General features: G+C 40.2%; 1 protein-coding gene across 1 annotated transcript; it reads left to right on the top strand.

Moving 5' to 3' along the window:
- Positions 1 to 6,465: 6,465 nt before the first annotated feature.
- syt16 (synaptotagmin XVI) lies at positions 6,466 to 23,785 on the top strand. The gene is made up of 7 exons (XM_054614244.1): positions 6,466 to 6,469; positions 6,963 to 7,208; positions 13,804 to 14,025; positions 17,628 to 17,869; positions 22,014 to 22,478; positions 22,558 to 22,747; positions 23,338 to 23,785. Exons 1-7 carry the CDS (start codon positions 6,466 to 6,468, stop codon positions 23,649 to 23,651), a joined length of 1,683 nt encoding a protein of 560 aa, XP_054470219.1. The 3' UTR covers positions 23,652 to 23,785.
- Positions 23,786 to 24,157: the final 372 nt, after the last annotated feature.

The raw sequence follows: 24,157 nt of genomic DNA, 5'->3' as shown, positions 1-24,157 counted from the left end.
ACGGAGTCATTGTGACGTCTCCCATTGATGTGTGGACTGATGTTAGCCATCTTGAAATAAGGCCGCCGCCATGTTTTTTCTTTGCAACCAGTGAACAGGAAGTGACCATATATGGACTGAGGAGGAGTGACGTAGAGACGCCGTATACGTCTCTGGTGTGGACCTGTCAATCAGTGTGTAGCCCCGCCCTAAAGCATCCCCTGCTTTATGGTCTGTTTGACTCTAAATGGAGCATCATTTACTAAATGAACATCATGCTGTATTGAAGAAGACTGGACAGTGAGAAATACAAACTAAGATAAGAGTAAAACCCTGAAAAATAGTCAAATAAATGAAACAATAAAAGCAATAAATACGATAAGGAAAACTAAGAAACTAAGAAATAAAAAATATTGAATAAAAAAAATGTAATAAAATAAATGAATAATATAAAATAATAAACAAATTTTTTAATGAAAAATAAATAACTGTAATAAAATAAATCAATATTTAATAATATTGGAGTATTTATACTTTTACTTCAGTAAATTATCTGAATACTGAGGATGTAGAATTCAGCTGTGTGTTGTCGTAATAAGGACACACACACAAAAACACACACACAATCCTAAAACTAATTACCCACACTAGCGAGTGACCTAACAACGAACTGAAAGAAACAGCAGGCGCCTCGTTCTTATTCATGGCTAGAAAAAGAAGAAAGAGAAAAGAACTACAAAGCTTCGTGTTCTTCGTCCTCCTCTGGTTTCTCTGCTTAATGAGCCGTAACAACGTGGCCTGCACCGACGCTGCTGTGTCTTCTTCTTCTTCTTCTTCTTCTTCTTCTCCTCCTCACATCAAAGTGCTCTCTTCTCTCCTCTGGAGCTCCTCACTTCAAAGGCTGGGGTGTAAAAGTCAGCAGCTGCATAGTAATCAGGGGATTTAGTATTCACACATACACAAACAAGCTTTTTCACAAACCGTGTCGGGTTCGGATTAGAGATTTGGTGAGATTTCTTATCGCCACTGGTTGGATCTCTCTCTCCGTCTCATTAGCCCCGATCCGATGCCTCTCATTGACTTCTGGGTCACATCCCCTCCTTAATCCTCGTTTGTACTTTATAATTTGACTTTAACACGTTCAACAAACTGTTTCATCAATACTCAGATGATCCGCTGCTGGGGAGATAACACATTAAACCTTCCACTGAGATTAATTTAGATTCATAATATAAAGTAAATTTCGTTATCTATGAGTAAGTGAAAGAAAAGGAAGTTTTTCTTCATTTTATTATTCTTTTTTTACATTTTTGAGGCAGTTTCCAGACAACATAAACTCCTCCTTCCTGTTAGTTTATGGACAATCATAAACTACTATCACAAGGTCACCAAAAACATCTGGAATCATCCTCTTCAAGTTTTGATTCTTTGCATTTTATGGAACAGTTGGTATCATTTTGGGGGATTTATTGAGAGAAATGGATTAAAATATTCATAGCTATGTTGTCATTAGTGACACTAAGAATTGTTGTGTTTTTGTTCGCTTAGAATGGACTTAACGGAGTCCGCCATGTTTCTACAGTAGCCCAGAACGGACAAAGCAAACACTGGCTCTAGATGGAGATATTCATGTTTTTACCACAGATAATAACCGAACTCGGGGCTTTTTTGCAACCAGTGAACAGGAAGTGACCATATATGGAGTGAGGTGGCGTGACGTAGAGACGCCGTATACGTCTCTGGTGTGGACCTGTCAATCAGTGTGTAGCCCCGCCCTAAAGCATCCCCTGCTTTATGGTCTGTTTGACTCTAAATGGAGCATCATTTACTAAATGAACATCATGCTGTATTGAAGAAGACTTGAAACTAGAGATTGAGACCATAAACTCATGTTTACAATGTTTACTGAGGGAATAAATCAAGAGAGAAGTAGAGTCATTTTCTCATAGACTTCTATACAACCAGAGGAGTCGCCCCCTGGTGGACAGGAGAGAGAATGCAGCTTTAGCACTTCAGCTCTATACAACAAAAATGTCAGACAAAAGAACAAGGCAAAAGTGAGAGCCAGCATGTCTAGTATGTGTCAACAGGGTATATAATGAAAAATATACTGTTTAATATGTTTATTAACTAAGTAATGAGCTTTTGAATTTTATCTATATTGATATGATAATCTAATGGCAATCTAATATAGTTTTAATTTGATAAAACTGAGGAAATTTTAACATATTGTGAACAAAACGAGCTATTTAAAGACGTGAAGTTGTTTGTGTAGAATGTCTGTGTTCTGTGTTAGAGATCTCTGCACTTGGAATGAGGTGCGGCCATGTTTAAGTCCTGTGTGTGTGTGTGTGTGTGTGTGTGTGTGTGTGTGTGTGTGTGTGTGTGTGTGTGTGTGTGTGTGTGTGTGTGTGTGTGTGTAGCAGGTGTGAGGCCAGACTTTGACCCAGGGGGTTTCTTCCTGTCCATCTGGTTGTGGACAGTAGGAGACTCTCTGGGCCTCAAACACTGAGCTCAGTGTGTCTGTGACTGTCGGAGCAGCTGAAAGGGGAAACTCCCACTTTACAGCGGCACCCGAACACACCGTCCAAACATTTACCCTCACTCTGTGTTCATTGTACCTTTGGGTATAATTTAGGAAATACATCTCCTTCAAATTATTTATTTATTATTATTTATTCTTTATTCAAACTTTTGAAAGCTCTGGGAAAAAGAGTAACTGGAACTTTGGTCACTAGGTTTTTTGTCCTTGTTAATATCATTGTTGTTTTTTATTGTCTGGTTAATGAAATATGTGGTGGAAATTATAGAGAAAGAAACTTGACTGTTGAAAGGGAATGAATATACCAAAAGAAAGTAAAAAAAGTATATATATATACCGCATGCATACACAAGACATATATATACACATATATTTAAAGAAACATACATACAAACATAAATGCATAAATATAAGGGATAATGAAACTTTTCTTTTTTTATTTAATAGAATAAATAACGTCATCATGTTTGCGAGCCGTGTTAGCATTAATCTCTGAGTATAGCAGGATATTTTGTCCGTCGTTTTAAAGGTGTTTTTGTAGTGATGCTATGAACACAGTCAGTCAGATGCATCCTCTGGAGACAACGAATATGCTTACCTCATCTCATAACCAGCCAGCAGTGAATCCCTGAAGTCATTCTGCTCGTGTGGGTGAAAACAGATGAATAGATAATTAATGAACCAGAGATGAATCAGCTCCTCCATGTCTGCTTTAAAGGTCCGTCAGGCGGTGCTGGTGATGTTGAAACTCGGACAGTGTTGCAGAAGTGTTCCCATGATGCATCTGTCATGTGTTAGCCCTCCTAGACATCTCTCTATCGCTCTCTGTGGGAGAGAACAGCAGCTGAACATGAAGAAAGTGGGTCGACAGACTCACTCTGGTGTGTTTTTATCAGGAGGAAAACACAACATGTTTCCCGTTAGAAAGAAGGTTAGTTCGGTCAGTTGAGTGTTTTGGGGATGTTTGTAATTTCCTCTTTCTCGATAAACGTTTAAAAGGCTCTTTAGCTGTTTTGGGCAGTTTTAACAACTCGATGCATTTCCAGGTAGCTGTCTGAAGATGATTATCCCATATTTATTTAATTTTTGGGGTTTATTTGGCCGGGGCGGTGCACAAAAATAAAACATTCTTGTAAATGTGCCAGATAATAAGTATCTGTACAGATGTTACAAAGTCACCATAAAAACCAGAATTAAAGATCAACATTACAAAGTTATGCATCAATTACAAGCATGCAAAAACCATAAAATAAGTATTAATATGAGTAGAAACATCATTCAGGTAACTTTTATACTACATTGCAAAGCAAATAAATGAGGGATAATTATGTTAAATAGAAACGTGGAATATAGAAACAAGATTAAGTTGCATTGTTGGACACTAAAGACATACAGAGCAGAAAAACATAAAAGCATGCAGAGTATGTAAGACATGTTGTATTCAGTTTGTGAGGATGCTTTCTGTTTTGAAGTGGAAGAAGTTGCCCCAAAATACTTTGGGATATTTAGGCCCTCATCAGCACAAGTTTTACTTAAATGTTTTACTTTAAACATTGATTGAGGTGTGTGTGCAGCTTTTGTACTTCATGTTCTCTTTTCTGTTATCTAAGAATAATACAAATCAATGGTGGAAAGTTACTTAGTCAGAGTTTTCAATTTATACTTTTACTCCAACTCATCTCAGGGTTCCATTCCGGGCTGATGTAGAAACATTAGGGCTGTCCTCTAACAAACAAAAATCCTTAGTCAACTAACATTTGTAAGATTTTGTCTACTTATCGATTAGTTTATTTCACTGACATGTAAAACTGAGTTTCTGCACAAAGAATCACACAAAAGCACCACTTTAGATCTTGTGTTAACCAGAGTTGTGTTCAAAAGTTATTTAGTGTGAAAATAACTAATAAAAAACGACCAATGGACAAAATAAATCTTAGTTGACGAATATATAAAAGTCTCATTCTAAGCTGATAAAAACACAATGATTCTTATTTTCAGGTGCTTAAAACACTAAAGAAAACATACTAATTAATATTATATTACATTTCTGCCATTAGCTCCCCTGAACGCTGCACACTGAACCTCTTAAGCTAATCATTGGAGTTCTTCTTCCACCACCTCTGATACAAATACTGGTGCATGTGGAAGGATGGATTAAACACACAACACACACACACACACACACACACACACACACACACACACACACACACACACACACACACACACACTGTGGCGATGTGAGTGGATGTTTTTTGGGCTGCAGATTGACGAGGTGCATCTGTACAGCGTGGGAGATTCAGTTTTCAAAAGAATGCCAGAGAGAGAGAAGGTGGTGTATGATATAAATAAAACATATAATAGTACTACGCCCTCACACACACACACACACACACACACACACACACACACACACACACACACACACACACACACACACACACACACACACACACACACACACCTACGCTGTGGAGTCCTTCCTCTGGCGTTGGTTCTCAGCAGGATGTGCTCTTGTCTCTGCTTGCTCCCATTGATTCACTTCTCTGCTCTCTGAGACGTTACCGTGGTAACGGGAGACGGACCCCCCCCACACACACACACACACACACACACACACACACACACACACACACACACACGTTATGTGTTTTCTATTCATCCATGTTGAGTCTCGGCCGCCTCGTCTCTCTCTCTCTCTTCATCTCCACTTCAGCTTCTCTCGTCCTCCTCTTTGTTTGTTTACTCTCTGTTTTGTTTTCCGTCTGGTTTTCAATCAGCCTGGTTCCCTCGCTCCTTTCATTACTCTGTCCCTTCTATTTCGGTCCAGATGTTTTTTCTGTCCTCTTTCTTTTTTATTTCACTTTGACTTCTCTCTACCTTCCATTAACATTTATCTGTCTCCCATCTGCTCCTCTCCTCTATTCTCTCTCACTCTTTATTTATATTTCACTCTTCTTTACTGTTCAGTCTTACCAGGAGTTTGTGAGATCTTTTCTCAAATCTCTAGAATTCAAATGCAAAATCAAACTGGTATTGTTCTTCCTCAGCTGAGTCTAAAATGTGTTGCTAAAATATTGTTTCAGCTTTCCTTAATTTTGCACAAAACGAGGTTAAAATCGTGAATTGTTGTCACTTTTGACGTGTTTTTTCCGGACATTTTGCCAACAATGAAAAACAATCGTACCTTTACAAGCGTAGCTAGACACAACGTTAGCACGGGCAGCTAACTAGCGTACTCCCTGATGTTCTCCTTGGTCTTGGAAATAAAATAGATAAAACAATGCAGCTCCTTCCTGCTCTTTATTTATTTGATGAAGTTTATACTCTTGTCTAATACTTGTCTAACGCTTTTTCTGAGGTTATGTTTGCCAAAATCATCAGTAAATCCTCATCCTCAAATCTGTTTGTGAAACACAATGTCTGAAAGCATCCCCTGCTTTATGGTCTGTCTGACTCTAAATGGAGCATCATTTACTAAATGAACATCATGCTGTATTGAAGAAGACTTGAAACTAGAGATTGAGACCATAAACTCATGTTTACAATGTTTACTGAGGGAATAAATCAAGAGAGAAGTAGAGTCATTTTCTCATAGACTTCTATACAACCAGAGGAGTCGCCCCCTGGTGGACAGGAGAGAGAATGCAGCTCTGACACATGAAGCTTTGACTTCACTTTGCAGAACGGGAGTTTGCTCTTGTGAAAAAAACGACAAACAATAAATTCAGAAGATAACTTATGTCAACTTATGTTTTGCTTGATAAAACCTCCTGCGTGCTCTTGAGCAAGGCACTGAGCTGCTGGTTCAGACCAGTAAACCCCAGCTGGTCTTTTCTTCCAGCAGCTACACAGTTGCTGTTGTTTTTTATACACACACTCTGCTCTTGAGTAACTCAAATACTAAAGTGTCACTCGTTGTGTCTGTGTGCATCACATGTACCATGCGTACTGTGTGTGTGTGTGTGTGTGTCTGTCTGTCTGTCTGTCTGTGTGTCTGTCTGTCTGTCTGTCTGTGTGTCTGTCTGTCTGTCTGTCTGTCTGTCTGTCTGTCTGTCTGTCTGTCTGTCTGTCTGTCTGTCTGTCTGTCTGTCTGTCTGTGTGTGTGTGTGTCTGTGTGTGTGTCTGTGTGTGTGTGTGTGTGTCTGTGTGTGTGTGTGTGTCTGTGTGTGTCTGTCTGTCTGTCTGTCTGTCTGTCTGTCTGTCTGTCTGTGTGTGTGTGTCTGTCTGTCTGTGTGTCTGTCTGTCTGTGTCTGTCTGTGTGTGTGTGTGTGTCTGTCTGTCTGTCTGTCTGTGTGTCTGTCTGTCTGTGTCTGTCTGTCTGTCTGTGTCTGTGTGTGTCTGTGTGTGTGTGTGTGTGTGTGTGTGTGTGTGTGTGTGTGTGTGTGTGTGTGTGTGTGTGTGTGTGTGTGTGTGTGTGTGTGTGTGTGTGTGTATCCAGACTGCCTGTTTGTGTGGTCTGATCAGTGTGTCATTGTTTGTCCCCTCTCCCTCTCCCTCCTCCTTCCAGTCCCCCCAGAGGCCATCGGCTTCCTGTCGGCGGTGGGCGTCTTCATCGTGGCGTTGGCTGTCCTCTTCCTCTTCATCAACAAGAAGCTGTGTTTCTCACGCGTCGGCGGGATGCCATGTCTGGAGCATCGACACACCCACCGGAAGAAAACACGCCAGGGAATCCGCCAGGGGCTCGGTGAGTGAACAAATACATTGATGGATAAAAATAAATAAATAATTATTCATGTAACTTTTATGCAGTTTGGGTAACTTGAGGTACTTTCACCTGACAGAGAAGATTATTTATTTTTTATATTGTTTTCACACATGCACGCTTCTTGCTTTTCTACAGAGCAGGAGTGAGGGTTGATGCCATTTATTAGTTTCTTAAAACATCAATTAAGAAACAATAATAGTTTGGGACATTGTTAAACACTAGCCATGTCATGTTGCTCATGAATATATCTGCAGTATTTAGTTTTCTCTCCATCTAATGTATCACATGTGGACTCCAGCTTCTCTCTTTCTCTTTCTCTCTCTTTTGACTCTATTTTCTCTCCACACTACCTGATGATAAACAACATATTTTGACATTTAATTTGGACGAGTTGTTGGTCAAATTCAGTTGCAAGTCATTGAGGAATATATATTTTTTATATAAATCATTTTGTATGGATTTTTATGAAGGAGGAGTTTGGTTGTAAACCAGATTTCAACAAAAAAACAACAGGATTTTTATCATGGATCTTGATAAAAAAAAAAACACTAAACAATAAGTTGATCGTGGTGAATTTCAACTATCGGGATAATCGTGAATAAGGTCACACGAGTCACTAAAAAAGCAGTTTGGCGCTCTATCATGGTAGAGAAGTGATCACGGTTTGCGTGATATCCTACAAGAAAGGTTTCTCATTTTTCCTGTGATTTCCTACAGAGGTCGTGCAACACATGTCAGTTTCCGCTCGTTACATGAATACAGTCTTTCAAAATAAACTTTCGTCTTCCCAGGAATCTCAGTTAGATTTATGCAACAAAACTACTTAGTTAGGTTTAAGAGCAGATCGTTGCTTGGGTTAAAAGCGGCGCATTATTTTCGTAGGTATTGTTACTGGAGAGACCAGCCTGATCAAATTGAGCCTGACTTAAAAAAACATACAGGAAATATCATGAAAGAATAGAACAGACTCACACAGTGTTTGTTTTATTCATTCATCCTCTATTCATGCAGGGGGACTGTATGGTTCATGATAACCTATATCCAGACATTTTAACTCTAAAAAAGAAGTTCACTAAAAGAAGAAGTGTGTCTGTGATACAATAAATAATGGTTGAGAGATTGCATTTTAATAGTTTAGGAGTTTAAAGCATATTTTCCGGATAATTGGCATTATATTGTAAATAATTTTGGCCAGGATAATCCTGAATCTCGCCTCATTCCTGAATCTCCATCTTAAATTTAGGTGGAGTCGAAATGTGGCAGCAAACCTGGCAACTTAAGACGTCTGAAAAATATCTCACCACAAGGTGTATTGAGTAGCCGTGACGTCACATGATCTTCGTCAGCAGATGGAGTTTGCTTAGTTCTCATGGAGCTGCAGATATTTTGTCATCACTTAAACTCAAACAAACATGTACATATAAATCTTCTTATCTTTGTCGCTCTCGTAAAGAAAGACAATGAGACTTTTTCCTAAAATGTTGGACTAATTATGAGATCATCTGTGAGCGTGGTTGCTTTCTAGCCAAGGTTCAACCTTTTATGAAACCTGAAACATCTCAGTAGGAGAGAGGAGAGCGTACGTGACTCCTGTATGCATTATGACTCCAATTAAACTCTACAGTAACAGAAAGAGAACGTGGGTGAGTTTGTATTTGTGCAGCGGTTCCTGTGGGCGAGCGGCTGTGTATGAACGAGAGAAAGAGGCGAGTGAGTCAGCAGCCACGAAGCTCTGCAGCAGCTCACAATGAAAATATTAACATTATAACAACCCTGAAGAAAAGTCAACAAAGTGAGGAAAAAAATTACACAGAAGGAAAAGTACACTCAGTGTTTTTATTCTTTTATCCTCTCTTTCCGTCACCCAGTTAAACTCTGTTCTTTCCTCCCACTTGTCAAACACTGCGAACACCCAGAGCAAAGGTTAAGGAGGTGAACGACATTTTAAATATGTTTTTGCATGTTGGATTAAAGCCAACTGCCCCCAAAAGGCCCCTAACTAGTTTAGTTACCTATCTTGAAGCCCTTGCTAACGCTTTATTTCACCACTTTGATAATCCCTTTGTTAAGCCCCGCCCCCCGCTGCTACTCCATCAAGCCGTCAGAACTATGTTACCATGGAGCCCACACGGTCACTAATTGCACTAATTATAAGTATATACCTAGTATGTCAAACAGATTCAGCAGTGAAAACAAGTTATAAAGATAAAGATAGAAGCTAAAGTCTACAAATCACAGTGTAAAAGTGAACCACCACAGAAGAAGATGAAATTAAGGAAGAACAATGTCCCTCTATATTTACTGTTACAAAAGCCTCAGTAGAAACATTTCTACAATCAATAGACAACTATTTGTCACTTGAAATTGTCACTAAAATGTATTTTAAAAGCGTACTAATGCCCAGCAGTTTTTGTTAAATAAACTGCAAAAATGTATTCACAAATATGAATATTGAGTTTTTCTGGTTGAGCGACGTATTCACGTGTGTTTGTGGACCTAAAAGGCCCATTTGGACCACTTTTATCCAGTACCTTTAATAAGAACCAGGATTAGAGCCGGACATCGTCTCTCCTCTTCCTGAACACCAGGACGGCAACTAGAAGAAGCCGAGCCAATGAATGTGTGTTGGGTTCGGGAAGAGAGAGGCTAACGTGCTCTGCTAATGTTAGCTTCACTAACGTTCGAGTAACATATATGTCCTTTCAAACATGACGAGCTCCAAATGCACTAAAGCCGCCTGAACAAGAAGAACATCTGAAACCACTGATGAGAGTTTATGTTGTTGGACCCTGGTCGGCTCTAGACGATGCTACGCTATGATGAGCCTGGATTTGAGTTGCGGGATTTAGCGAAGGGTCAATTTCCTAATAACGTCCTCTGAAGCCTTCCGTAGATCAATAGAAAACCACGTAATGTTAAAACTAATCCTGTTTGAAGGAGTTGTGCAAAGCTGGAGTGACGACGTTCTGAACTTCACACTACAACTATCAGTATCTCAGTATCACAGCCCGCTGGATGAAATGAACTACAACCAGCTTCCCCCATTGACCTCAGTGTGACAGAAATCACGCTGAACGCTGTCCTCACTGACCGGCGTCGGCATGGAAACTAGCACCTACCTTCAGGTGTTCACCTGTTGTTAGTTTGTACTGTTAGCATCGTTAGCTGCGAGCCTCTGGATCAGGCGTCGCCATGTTGAGAGCTGTCAAGAGGCAATCGAAATGCTCTCAATCTCGTATCTTGCACCTTTTATCCACAAACAGTTTGAGTCTCACTTCAGTGTTGAGCAGTAGTGTTTGTAATATTTTGTGATAACCTGACGTTGCTATGGTGATAGCTTCCTCCACGTGGGCTGAAATCCTGCACACATTTGATTCTGGCTGTTAGTCGTTTATACTTAAAGTTTAACGAAGCTTTTTAAGCAGAAATAAAACGTCTTTTGTGCTTTTTAATTACACCAACAATGAGAGAAAGAAAAAAGTGACGTAGCCACCGGCAGGATGTTTGAATGCAGGTGGAGACTGTGAGTCAAACTCTGAGCAAACACGGAGCCGGTCTGTTGGTTCTCACCTGCAGCAGGTGGAGTCTCTGGTATTTCCAGTCGGTTTCCTGAACAAACAGCATATCCTGTTTGGACTCAAACGGACGAGGTAGGGGGCTGTTATGTTACGTTAACGTTATATATTTATCAAATGATATGTAATGTAGCTTGAACCTGAAAACTGTAGGTCTGATTGAAACAGTTTCACTTCAACAAAGAACAATGAAAACTCTCACATGTATTGAAGTACTGGATCTATTTCATTCAAGCTGCTCGTACTTGACTTCAGTATTTCCATTTTTGTGCATCTTTATACTTCTGCTCCACCACATCGAAGAGGGAGATATTGGACTTTCTACTTCACTACATTTGTCTGACAGTTTTAGTTACTTCTCAGATGACAACACATATATAAATACAGCACTAAATATTAATCAAGAAACATCAGATATAATAGTTAAACATTTTGCTGATCAATCAATACTTTTACTTTAAGTACAAGTTTAGAAAGTTCTTTGACGGACAAAGCAAAGAAAAAGCAAAACAACATAACAACAGTGAAGCTCAACAAACCAAAACAAACTCAGGGAAAACTTTCACAATAAAACAATATAAATTAAAATAAAAATGCAATAAGGGAAACAATTCTAAATAAAATGATATACTAGAAATATAAAAAAAATATAAATGATAAAAATAAAAGCAGTTAAAAGATGAAATTAAATAAAAAACAGTTTGTGAAATTGTTTTGAATTTAAATGGATCACCTTTTGTTTTGCTACATTCAGCTGATAATACTGATACACTTTTACTTCAGTTTGGGTTTGATTGCAAGAAAGGTTTCTTCACAGTGTGGTATTAGGACTTTTAGTGCAGTAAAGTATCTGAAAACTTCTTCCACCACTTGAATTGGAGAATAAAGTAGATACTGACACAATAAAAACAAAAACAAATTTCAAATAAACATGCAATCAGAGAAAAAATTAAAAAGTAAAATGATGAACTCGAAATAATAAAAAAAACAATTAACATTCACATTAAAAAAACAGTCAGTAAACAGATCACTGAATGTGGGACCAGCTGACGTCACTCATTCAGCTGTTGCTATCCAATTATGTTGAAATGATGCTGTGAGTGGACCGACCCCCCCGCTCTGCTAACGGGTTTATTTATTTCTCCACAGAGAGACGGAGTGACGGGGTTTGTTCTCTCCTCACTGGCTTTATGAGTATTTAATGCGATTATTTTACCGGAACAATAAGGCTTTAACATAGTGAACCAGTGATGAACTGGTTGGTAGTGTTGAAAAAGACACTTTTTTAAACCCAGATTATCGTTTTCAAACCTGCGATGAATTTGACCTCTAGGAAGGTTTGTTTTCGAGGATTTGTAGAAAGCTATCTGGCTAAATAACCCGATGAAGGTCGCTGATTTCATCATCAAATGTGCATCATTTGCAATCGCTATCTACGTTCGATTCCCAAAACTTCAGGCGAGCAATTTAATCGTGACAGAAGCCCTCTTTGTGATCCAACATCAGTCTGTAAGTATCAGAGACTGTGCATCAGAAGTGGACGGATGTTTTGAAGCCTGGAGTTTGGAGATTTGGCCGTCCCCATCTTGTTTTTTTGCAACCATTAACATCAGAAGTTACCATCTTAAGAATGCTGAGGAGTCACTTAGGACGCTGTAAACTGCTCTTGCAGCGACCTGTCAATCACAGTAGCCCCGCCCTAAAGCATACTATGCAGAGTCGCCCCCTGATGGACATTAGAGAGAATGCAGATTTTAAGACACTTCAGCATTGGCCTCCCTTGCCTGGTTGGTATAATGGCTCTCAGAAGATGCATAGAATGTGTCTGTCCCTGCATGGGGGTCTTTGGGATTGGTCTGTTTTTTGCAAAGAGGCTAATTTACATAGAAGGGTGACAACTTTCCGCATATTATCTAATTTAAATACTTGCTAATATCTCAGCAGATGGGATGAGCTTGGCAGTGTAGTTCAAGGTTTCTTTTTTGTGCATTTTTAGCGGCTGCAAAAGCTTCGCCATCTTTTTGTGAATTTGCCTCTGAGACTCTTTAAAGGAAGCAGTCTCGGTACCAGATGAGTTGTGGAAACGTGTTCCTTTGATTCCATAAGAAAACACACCGCTAATAACCTGACCGCTGACTTTGACCAATGAAATAAACTAAAGGTTTTAAAACCTTGTTTCAGGCAAACAGACTTTAAACTAACCTGCTTGGTTTGGTTGAAACAAACTCTGTCCTCTCTTCCTTGTTTCCTCCTCTCCTTTCTTTTCTTCCTTGTTTCCTACTCTTCTTTCTTCCTTGTTTCCTCCTCTCCTCTCTTCCCTGTTTCCTCCTCTCCCTTCTTCCTTGTTTGCCAATCTCCTCTTTTTTCTTCATTGTTTCATCCTCTCCTTTCTTTCCTTCACTCTCGCCTCCTCTCTTTCTGATTCCTACTCTCCTGTCTTCCTTGTTTCTTCCTTTCCATTCCTTCCCTCTCTGTTTTCTTATCTCCTCTCCTTCCTTCCTTGTTTTCTCCTCTGCTCTTTCTTTCTTCCTTGTTTCCTGCTTTCTCCTCTCATCTCTCTTCTTCCTTGTTTCCTCCTCTCCTCTTCCTTTCTGTCTTTGTTTCCTCCTCTGGTTTCCTCTCTTCCCTCTTTCCATTTGTTCTTCTTTTCTCCTCTCCTCTTGTTTCTTCCTTGTTTCCTCTTCTGGTTCCCTCTCTTCCTTGTTTCCTCCTCTCCTCTCCCTCCTCCTCTCCTCTCCTCTCCTCTCCTCTCCTCTCCTCTCCTCTCCTCTCCTCTCCTCTCCTCTCCTCTCCCTCTCCTCTCCTCCTCTCTCCTCCTCCTCCTCTCCTCTCCTCTCCTCTCTCCCTCTCCTCTCCTCTCCTCTCCTCTCTCCTTCCTCTCCTCTCCTCTCCCTCCCTCTCTCCTCTCCTCTCCTTCCTCTCTTCCTCTCCTCTCCTCTCCTCTCCCAGCTCCTCCTCTTCATCACCCGGTGTGTTTCCCTGTGTTTCTGTCCTTGCAGTGAGCAGCTATGGTGAGGATGAGGATGGCTGCAGCTCCTCTGGCAGTGAGGAAGAGGTCCTGAAGCAGTTTGAGATCTCCGTGTCTCGTTCTCAGAGTTTCCGTACCTCGGCGGCGGCGAACCTCAGCGAGCAGCAGCCGCAGACGTCGCTCGGCCGACGCCACAAGTTCAGCCGCCTGTCGGACCAGGAGGAAGGCAGCACGGAGCCGTCGGACTGTGAAGGTCAACACAATCACTTTAATGTAGCTGTGCTGGCAAAACACCTGCATAAATATAAAGTTAATTAATATGAAAACAATATGAAAAGATATGAAAAAAAATATGAACAAAATATGAAAGAAAATATGAAAAGATATGAAAAAATATGAAAAAATATGAAAAAATATGAAAAAAATATGAAAAAAATATGAAAAGAATATGAAAAACATATGAAAAGAATATGAACAAAATATGAAAAAATATGAAAAACATATGAAAAGAAATATGAACAAAATATGAAAAGAAATATGAAAAAATATGAAAATAAATATGAAAAAAAATATGAAAAAATATGAAAAAATATGAAAAAAATATGAAAAAAATATGAAAAACATATGAGAAAAATAAAATAAATAAAAATAAAAGTAAAAATAAAAATAAAAATGATATGATATATTTTAATTATATAATGTTTTATTCTTGTCTGGTTGTTACTTAAACAATAAGTTCTCATGCATCATATTTCTTACCTGTAATAGGGAGCTGTTGTCATCGGTGGTCGGCTCCTCTTCTATAATAACAATAATACATTTATTTTGTAAATTGTTTACTGAAAGGCACAAAACATTAAAAGCAAAAACAACAAAAACAAAGCAAACAAATGACGTTATAACAGTAGAAAATATCAATTGGTGCACATTGATTTGTCAGCTATTTAAATTACCTGTACAAATATATAAATAATAATAAATAAAAAAAAATGTAATAATAAAATAATATAAAATAATATTATATATGATAAATATATAATGTATTTATTCTTGTCTGGTTATTTCTCAAACAATTAGTTTCCATGCATCCAAATCCTATTTGTTAATATAGAAATATTCATGTACTTTCTCCTCTCCTTTCTTTCTTGTTTTCTCTCCTTTGTTTTCTCTTTGTTTGCTAAAATCTTTGTCTTTTTCAACAGTTTACCTCTTTGTCCAGATAGAAATTCCTACAAACAGAAAATCTCAGTAGCTGCACTACTAATCCGTCCCAGTGTCAATGAGCCAAAAGGCCCCAAAATAAGGTATTTACTGCAGATTAGAGTCTGTAAAGAGCTCAGAGAGGCTCCGTGTGATCGGACCGCTGAGGCTGGATGTGAGTGAGTGGACGGACCGAAGCATTAATTAAGATCCTCGTTAGTAGTCGGCTGGTTTGTGGTGTTTTTAAGAGCAACCTCGAAGGAAACAATCAAAAATAACTTTTATTTTAATCTCTCTTTTGGTTGAATTTACTTTTTTCTGTTTGTTCAATTTCACACAATGATGAAAAAACTGGAAAAAACTAAATACAAGATATAAAATAATCTGTATTTGTTCCTTTTTATGTAATCTTTTGGGCGTCGTACTCAATTTGTTTGTGTTGTGATATTTTAAAAAAAGGAATACAGGATCATTATAACATGTTTTATCATTTTCTGTAGTATTTCTGTAGTAAATTTAAGTAATCTGGTTCCTAAAGTGTTCTTCCTAAAAAATGTGATTAATGATAATCATCAACATCCTCCCAAAACATAATCTGGATTATCATTTGAGCCGGAACCAGGCAGCACCGTCACTGTGTGGTGATATATATTCACACACGCTGACATGCAGAAATGTGAATGAATAAATAAAAAGTAGCACAAAAAGCAGAAATCGATACAGAAACCTCACTGAGCGAGTTATGGAAGCTGTCTGAATATCTGACAAACACTTCTGATCACCGGAGCCGTTCAGTTGACTGAACAAATTCAAGTTTCAGTTACTCTTCCACCGAAAATGCCAAATATTCTCTGGTTTGTCCTGTGTGACCTTGTTTCCTCCTCTCCTCTCTTCCCTGTTTCCTCCTCTCCTCTCTTCCCTGTTTCCTCCTCTAGTTTCCTTTCTTTTTCTTCTCTTCTCTCCTCTCTTTGTTGTTTCCTCCTCTCCTTTCTTTCCTTCACTCTCACCTCTCCTTTCTTCCTTGTTTCCTCCTCTCCATCCCTTTTTCCCTGTTTCCTCCTCTAGTTTCCTTTCTTTTTCTTCTCTTCTTCCTCTCTTCATTGTTTCCTCCTCTCTCCTTGTTTCCTCCTCTCCTTTCTTTCCTTGTTTCCTCCTCTCCTCTCTTCCTTGTTTCCTCCTCTCCTTTCTTTCCTTTACTCTCACCTCTCCTATCTTCCTTGTTTCCTCCTCTCCTCTCTCCCTTGTTTCCTCCTCTCCTTTCTTTCCTTCATTCTCACCTCACTTTTCTTCCTCGTTTCCTCCTCTCAATTCCCTTTTTCCCTGTTTCCTTTTCTCGTTTCCTTTCTTTTTCTCCTCTTCTCTCCTCTCTTCCTTGTTTCCTGGGTGTAAAAAAAGGTTCAACCCAAAACAAACTTAACCTGCCGTCTCTTCAACGAGCAGCTGGTTGTTGGTGACATCGGTCGGTCGGGGTCACTCTGTCTCAACTGGTATTTATATTTAACACACACACACACACACACACACACCCTGATGACTCACCTCAGCCGGTTGCCATGGTCAACGCCCCGTTCAGCCGTCGATGTAACAGTCAGACCGACCTTAATGATGGTGAATTGGAGATAACTGCTATTGATTGGTCCGAGGGACGGCCTGTTCTCTGTCTCAGGAGGAAAAGGTCAAGGTTTGACGGATTACACAATGTGGCCTCCGTTAACTCACCACACTCACAGCCGAGGTTCATGTAGCTTCTAGAAGGTTCACCAGAGGACCCAATCACTCTGCAGCCATCTCAACTGTAGTTAGGATTACTTTTTTAGATTTAAATAGTTTTAAACCTGTTTTTTTCTAATAGAAAGCGTAATAGTGGGACACCGTTCATTACATCGCCATTAATTTGATTTCTTAAATGATTGTTTTATGGAGGGATAAAAATATCCAGAGATAAAAATCATGATTCAGTTGATTGACAACACAAAGCTCGGCCCTAATGTGCATAACATTTTCTCTGTCGAGGTCTTTAACCCTCTGAACCCCAAGCCGTTTTGAGTCGTTCTTCGCTCCTGTCACATTTTTCTCTCTATGGCCTTGAATTCCACTACAAAATAAAGGTCCTGTACCTCTATGGAAACAGAACAATCATGGCTAGGATTAGAAATAACTCAAAAAATTGTTTCTTGCAATATAATACAGTTACAATGCTATAAATCATAAAAAAGAAACAAGTTGAATTTCTTTAATAATTTGTGGTTCAGAGGGTTTTAAATTTCATCCTAAAACTGTGCGTTTATGCAACTTTATGCTAGTTTCTATGCAGCTAACGTGCTAACCAAATAGCATCACATTTATTATCGTCCTGGCAAAAACTATATATATTTGGAGCAGCTGACTCGAGAAAAACAAGGCGGGCAAAATATCTTTTTGGTGGGTTGTAATTGAATAATGTTCACATTAATCAAACCGTTTAGAGTTTAAGTTATTTAAACATTTTAGTTGATTTATTTCTATATTTAAATTCTTGCAAATTTGGAAAGCTAAACTTAAATTAGTCTAACTAAGCTTCATATTTGCAACCCTGTCCTCACACCCACAGATTTAAAGCCGACCTCCAGAGGAGCCTAATGCTGACTTTCCTCCCATGTTGCCTTCCTCCTGCAGAGATGGAGGCTCAGAGCCAGCAGCGAGGGTTCACGGACCCGCTCTCTGCCGCCCTAGAGGAGAGCGAGAGGGCGTCGGCCGTCTCTCTGGATAAACCTGCTGCTCTGGAGTTGTCGGGCGCCAGGGACAGTCCCACCTCGAGTATGAACCGGCATGCCGCAGACGGCAGCGAGGAGATGGAGAAGGCCGCCGATCGCGACAAAAATGACGTCGAGGACAGCTCCTCCGCCTGGAGCCCCGAGGTACTGCAGACGCTCTGACGCTCTCCCGGTTTTGTGCTTAAGATACTGAAAGGATCAAACTTTCTCGTATAAAATTGTCCGAACTTATCTGACATGAACCAAAATAACTGGCCTTTGTGAAAAGACGATATATAGTTTATAAGAAGTGGACGTAGTCATGGCAACGTCACCCATTGGTTTGTGGACTGATGTTTTGAAGCCTTGAGTTTGGCAATTTGCCGTCGCCATCTTGGATTTTGGCCATCCCCTTATTCCTTTTTTTCGCAACAGATGAACAGGAAGTGACCATATTAGGACTGAGGAGGAGTGACGTAGAGACGCCGTATACGTCTCTGGTGTCGACCTGTCAATCAGTGTGTAGCCCCGCCCTAAAGCATCCCCTGCTTTATGGTCTGTTTGACTCTAAATGGAGCATCATTTACTAAATGAACATCATGCTGTATTGAAGAAGACTTGAAACTAGAGATTGAGACCATAAACTCATGTTTACAATGTTTACTGAGGGAATAAATCAAGAGAGAAGTAGAGTCATTTTCTCATAGACTTCTATACAACCAGAGGAGTCGCCCCCTGGTGGACAGGAGAGAGAATGCAGCTTTAACTCATGAAGCATCGGCTCCACTCGGACAAATATAAGTCACTTCCGTTTATTGGTTGCAAAAAAAACCCACGGTGTTGGACGTAATCCAAGATGGCGACGTCAAAATTGCCGATCTCGAGGCTTCTAAACATCAGTCTACAAACCAATGGGTGACGTCACCATGACTACGTCCACTTCTTATATACAGTCTGTGTCTGAAACAAAGATAATCTCATTGGAAACAACAAGCAGACAACTGTAAATTATAATTGATTGGTGGAAATATTGACTTTTTCCAGCAATTTCCCCTTCAAGCCAGTGAGGAGTGTTTACGTTGCATCCCGTCTCTTTTACCAGTATAACCAGTTAGGAGGGGACTGAAGGGACACTTCTTCGGGGCCTTTAAGGAGTCATTTGCAGTGATTTTATCTTTATTTTTATTATTAAAGACAAATCCTGCTAAAACCTCAACAACATTTCACACCTTCTCCGCCCAAAATAAATAAATAAATAGCCAAGGCAGGAATTACTTAACGGGGTCAGTGCGCTGACCTCAGCCCTGCTGTTACCCATCATTCTTGGCAGCGGTATCATCATCATCATCATCGTCATCGTCATCGTCACTCAGCTGTGAGAGGATTATCACTCTGCCATGTTATCCTCTCAGGTTCATTTTGGAAGAAACAAACAGAACACGGCTCTCTGAGGCCTCGAGGTTTCGTATAAATAGTTGATATATTTCCTTTCGCTCTCCACGCTGCGTTGGCTGACAAACAGAAGCTCATGAATAATAATCACTGTGTGTGTGTGTGTGTGTGTGTGTGTGTGTGTGTGTGTGTGTGTGTGTGTGTGTGTGTGTGTGTGTGTGTGTGTGTGCGTGCATAAATATGTGCATACATTTACTTAATGTGTATTTCTGTGTGTTGTTGGTTCATGTAGGAGAGTGGGAATGTAGAATCTAACAACCTCCCAGTCACCGTATCACACTTTGAAATTGGGAGCAATCTGTGCAGCAAACACCTCCCCCACACACACACACACACACACACACACACACACACACACACACACACACACACACACACACACACACACACACACACACACACACACACACACACACAGGGTGATACTGACATCTAGAAACGCTTCATAAATAACGGACAAGGTTTTGGATCAGTGGAGCTGCAGAGAACCTTTGGAGAGTAATGTTGTAGCAGTTTATTCATACAGTTATAGAACAATGCTGCCGGTGCTCATTCTAATGCTGAAGCTAGTACTGCTGCTGCTAATAATACTACTATCTCAACTAGTAGTGCTACGATAATTGTAATGTAATAAAATACTTTTACAGGAAACAGTAAAACTAACAGGAATGAAAACGCATATTTAGTCAATTTCTTTAGTTTTTTATAACTTGATTTGAGTAACGTTTCTTTATTTATTCTTATATATTTTTTTCACCTGCAGAAGGTCACAGTTAAAATGAACACAATGACATACAGTAATAAATGTATTGGAGCGCGGGGGGGTTGCACAAATCCCTCAGTATGCATGAGCACAGAAATATCATAAGTGTACTTGGAATTTTTAAATAAATCACATTCAGAGCAAATATTGCAAGTTAACTTCATGTAAGATACTTTACTTCTCCCAAAGTCTGCAAGTTTAAACATTCTGTTCATTCAAAGTTAATAACTATTACAAATATTTAAATCTGAATAGAATATATCAATAAATTAGAACAAAGTAACATTAAAGGTCGAAATAAAAGGGAAGACTAAATTATATTACCAAGGAATATATGCAGTTACGTAAAAATATGCAAAAAGTTTGCACAATATGTGTAATATCGAACATGTACAACTGATTTAATTTCTATTATGTTGGGAAAAGTACCAGAAACTTCTCCCATCCCTGTGTACTACGCAGTAAAGCCTAGTACTACAGAGGAAGAAGTAGTAAACGTTTATCTGGTGTTTTTTGACCTCCTGACCTTCACATTCAATAGACCCGAGCGGCGGCTCTGTGTTTATCTTATCTCTCGCTTCGGTTTCCATGGCGACGGTGACACTCAGCACAGTTCTGTCAACACACGACACAATCGATGTTGTGTTTGCTGACTGAACGGGAGGCTGAGATTGGCTGCATAGAAGAAGAGGAGGAGGAGGAGGAGGAGGAGGAGGAGGGTTTTTTATCCTTCAGGACAGGATTTCTGCTCAGATTTTCCTTTTGTAGAATCATACAGTGATGAGAAGTCTTTATATTTGATAAATAGTTTATTTTTACTTCAACAAGGTAACAAGAAATCTGCTTATTTCACAAAACGTATAACATAATTCATAAAATAACAATAAATATTGAAAATTATTTAAAGTATGTAAACTACAATATATAACAATAGTGTTAATACTAATATTAATAGAAAACATAGGATCTATGATTAAGCACAATAACATTTTTCAATATTTTGATTCTGGTGCAGAAATCAGTCCTTTAGAGAGGAATTTATTATTAATCTAGGATTCTAGGACAGCATCTAAGAGCAAAAAAAACTAAGTTAAAGAGCAAAACAAAAGATAAAAAATACAATATTTTAATAAAATAATTACAATGATAATAGTAATGATAATTATATAAAAGAGAACATAATAAAAATGATAATAATAATATTTGTATAGCACCTTTTATGAATAAAATGCAGCATAAAAAAATAATAATAATTGTGATCGTAATGCAAAGCAAGCGTTGTTTTCTGGATCTGATGAGGAGGGCGGGTTCGTTCAGATGTTCAGGGATCAAAGTGATTCTTTGTTGTTTGTAGATTCTTCTCCCTCCGTTGCTTTTCTATTTGTATCTCAGCTGATTGTGTGATAAATTATAAATAAACTGCAGCATTGAGGCCAGAGGCTGAGAGATCATCAGCAACCACAGAGCCCTCCGTAGGATAAAAGAACCTTTCAGCATCACGCTTCTCATTCATCTCTTCTTCATTCAGAACCTGTCCAACATGCTTCAGTCACATTACACAAGACATGTAGTTGAAGGAAGTTTGTTGTCAGATTCATATTTGTCTTTATTTTTGTGTTTGTTTTTATTTAGAGGAAGATGATTATTTGGATTATTTCTGGTGGAGAGTTGGATTTAAAGTTGTTTCTAGTCTAGCGTCTGGTTTCATATCTCATATTTATCTTTAAAAAGAAGCTACAGCCGGCAGTTTGTTAGCTTAGCTTAGCATAAAGACTGTAAACAGGGGGAAAAGCTAGCCTGGTTCTGTTTGAATTATTTATAAATATGAGTTATTTGTACCTACAGCACCAGAACCTGAAAAGCTAACTAAGAAACATATATCTTTTTGTTGAATCGGCACAAAACACCAAAGTATAAAAACGTAGAATTTGCTGTTTGTTACGAGGGATTATGTGCCAGACGGTTTGTTTTCCGGGAGCAGTGACTTCCTGGAGTCCTGCCTGGCAAATTAAAAGAAGAAAGAAGTTTTCATTTATCTATAACAAATGAACTTATAAATAAGCTTGATGTGTTTTATTCTCCCCATCTTCTCAGCAAGAGCAGCCTCCCCAGGACGAGGTCTCGTCTGAGCCGCTGACCTCCACCCTTCGCCCCCCCATCTCTACATGTGGAGACCTGGTCCTCTCTCTGGAGTACCACCCCGACACGGAGAAGCTGCTGGTCTCGGTGATCGCGGCGCGGGACATCCCCGACAAGGCCCGCAGCGGCATGGACTCCTGGCAGGTGCACATGGTCCTTCTGCCCGCCAAGAAGCAGCGCCACAGGACGCTGGTGCAGAAGGGCTCGCTGCCGCACTTCAACGAGACGTTCCGCTTCTCGCGCCTGGAGCCGTCGGAGCTGCACATGTCGGCCGTCCGGTTCCGGCTGTACGCTCTGGGGCCGTCCCGGATGTCCCGCGAGAAGATGATGGGCGAGAAGGTTCTGCGTTTAGGAGGGCTGGACCCGGACGGAGGGACGATGGAGACCACGCTGGTCCTGGAGCCTCGCAGTAACCTCAAGGTGAGGTTCATGTTGCGTTTGTGCTGCAGGTTTGTGTTTGACTTTGCTTGTCGCTGCTGACTGTGTTCATGTCTCTCAGAGCTTGGACTCCCAGCTGAGCCTGTCCGCTGTGTCTCAGAGCGACAGCGCCTCGTCCACTCAGTCTCTGACGCACGGCGGCGTCCCCGAGCTGCTGGTGGGTCTCACCTACAACGCCACCACGGGACGCATGTCTGTGGAGCTCATCAAGGGGAGCCACTTCAGGAACCTGGCCATCAACAGACCACCAGGTCTGCTGTTGTTTACCTCAAATCATAATTAAAAAGATACATTTATTTCACATTCTGTTAATACCCAGTATTTGTACACAGTGTCAGATAAAGATCCGTATTATAATATGTGGAGAATCATATCCCAAGTATGCAGTAACTCCTCAGTGATGTAAAGTCCTAAAGTCCATCATCGCCATGAAACTGACGAGTTATATTCATTAAAGTTACAGTGAGGAACTTTGAACTGGTTCTGGACCAGTCTCAGTTTCATGCTGATCCTCTATATGACATCACCTGCTGCAGTAAAATGAGAGATTTTCTAAAGGGAGTCTGGTGTTCTGAAACACTACCACGTTTGTCCACAGGGACCGCCAGAATCAACACAAAATGAAAGTTCCTTATAGTCACTTTAAAGAACATTGATTAACTTATTTAGTATGCTCAATCACTTTAATTAAATTGAGGATTTGTAAGAGGGGCTTCAAGGAAAAAGGGAGATACTAGTTTATACTAGATTAACAACATGACAGAAAAAGGTTCACGTTTGTTTATCTTCTTCCCTCTTCCTCCCCTCTCTTCCTCCCCCCTCTTCCTCCCCTCTGGTCCAGACACCTATGGTCGCCTGACTCTGCTGAACTCCGTCGGTCAGGAGATCTCTCGCTGTAAGACGTCGGTGCGTCGCGGTCAGCCCAACCCCGTCTACAAGGAGACCTTCGTCTTCCAGGTGGCGCTGTTCCAGCTGTCGGACGTCACGCTGCTCGTCTCCATCTACAACCGGCGCAGCATGAAGCGCAAGGAGATGGTGGGCTGGATCGCTCTGGGCCAGAACAGCAGCGGCGAGGAGGAGCAGCTCCACTGGCAGGACATGAAGGAGAGTCGGGGACAGCAGGTCTGCCGCTGGCACGTCCTGCTGGAGGCGTAACGCCACCGAGATGTAGGATTTATCTTTTTTTGAAAGGGCGGGGAGTTTTATGCTTTTACTTTGGAGGGATGATTTGATCTGCGTGACAGGATGCATGTGGCTTCAAACAGCGATGGATTCAAGGACTTCTCTCAGAGCACCACTCCACCAGCGTTGCACCACACAAAGCTGGTCATCTGATGTGGACAAGAGGAACAAATTCATCCGCTTCTGGAGGCTGAAACAGGTTTTCCAAGTCATAAAGAAATGAAAGAAGAAAGCCTTGCCGACTATGAATTTGAAGGTTTCATGCAGGAAGTCGTCTTTGCAGGAGATTCGTCGGCCTCCAGGAGGAGATGAGAATGTGTCACACATTTATAGCTTTTTGTTTTGGTGGAGCAGCTCAGCTCGGGGAGACGAGGGAGCTGCAGTTTAGTTTTTTAGTGAAATGCTGTGTTAGAAGTACACACTAATTAGAGGTGTGGGTGTGTGTGACTTGTTATTTCTAAGTCTTGCTGTTCTTTTAC

Source organism: Anoplopoma fimbria, chromosome 15, assembly GCF_027596085.1.
Source record: "Anoplopoma fimbria isolate UVic2021 breed Golden Eagle Sablefish chromosome 15, Afim_UVic_2022, whole genome shotgun sequence".
Lineage (NCBI taxonomy): Eukaryota > Metazoa > Chordata > Actinopteri > Perciformes > Anoplopomatidae > Anoplopoma > Anoplopoma fimbria.
Note: the sequence above shows the minus strand (reverse complement) of the source record. Positions and strands in the feature narration are given on the sequence as shown.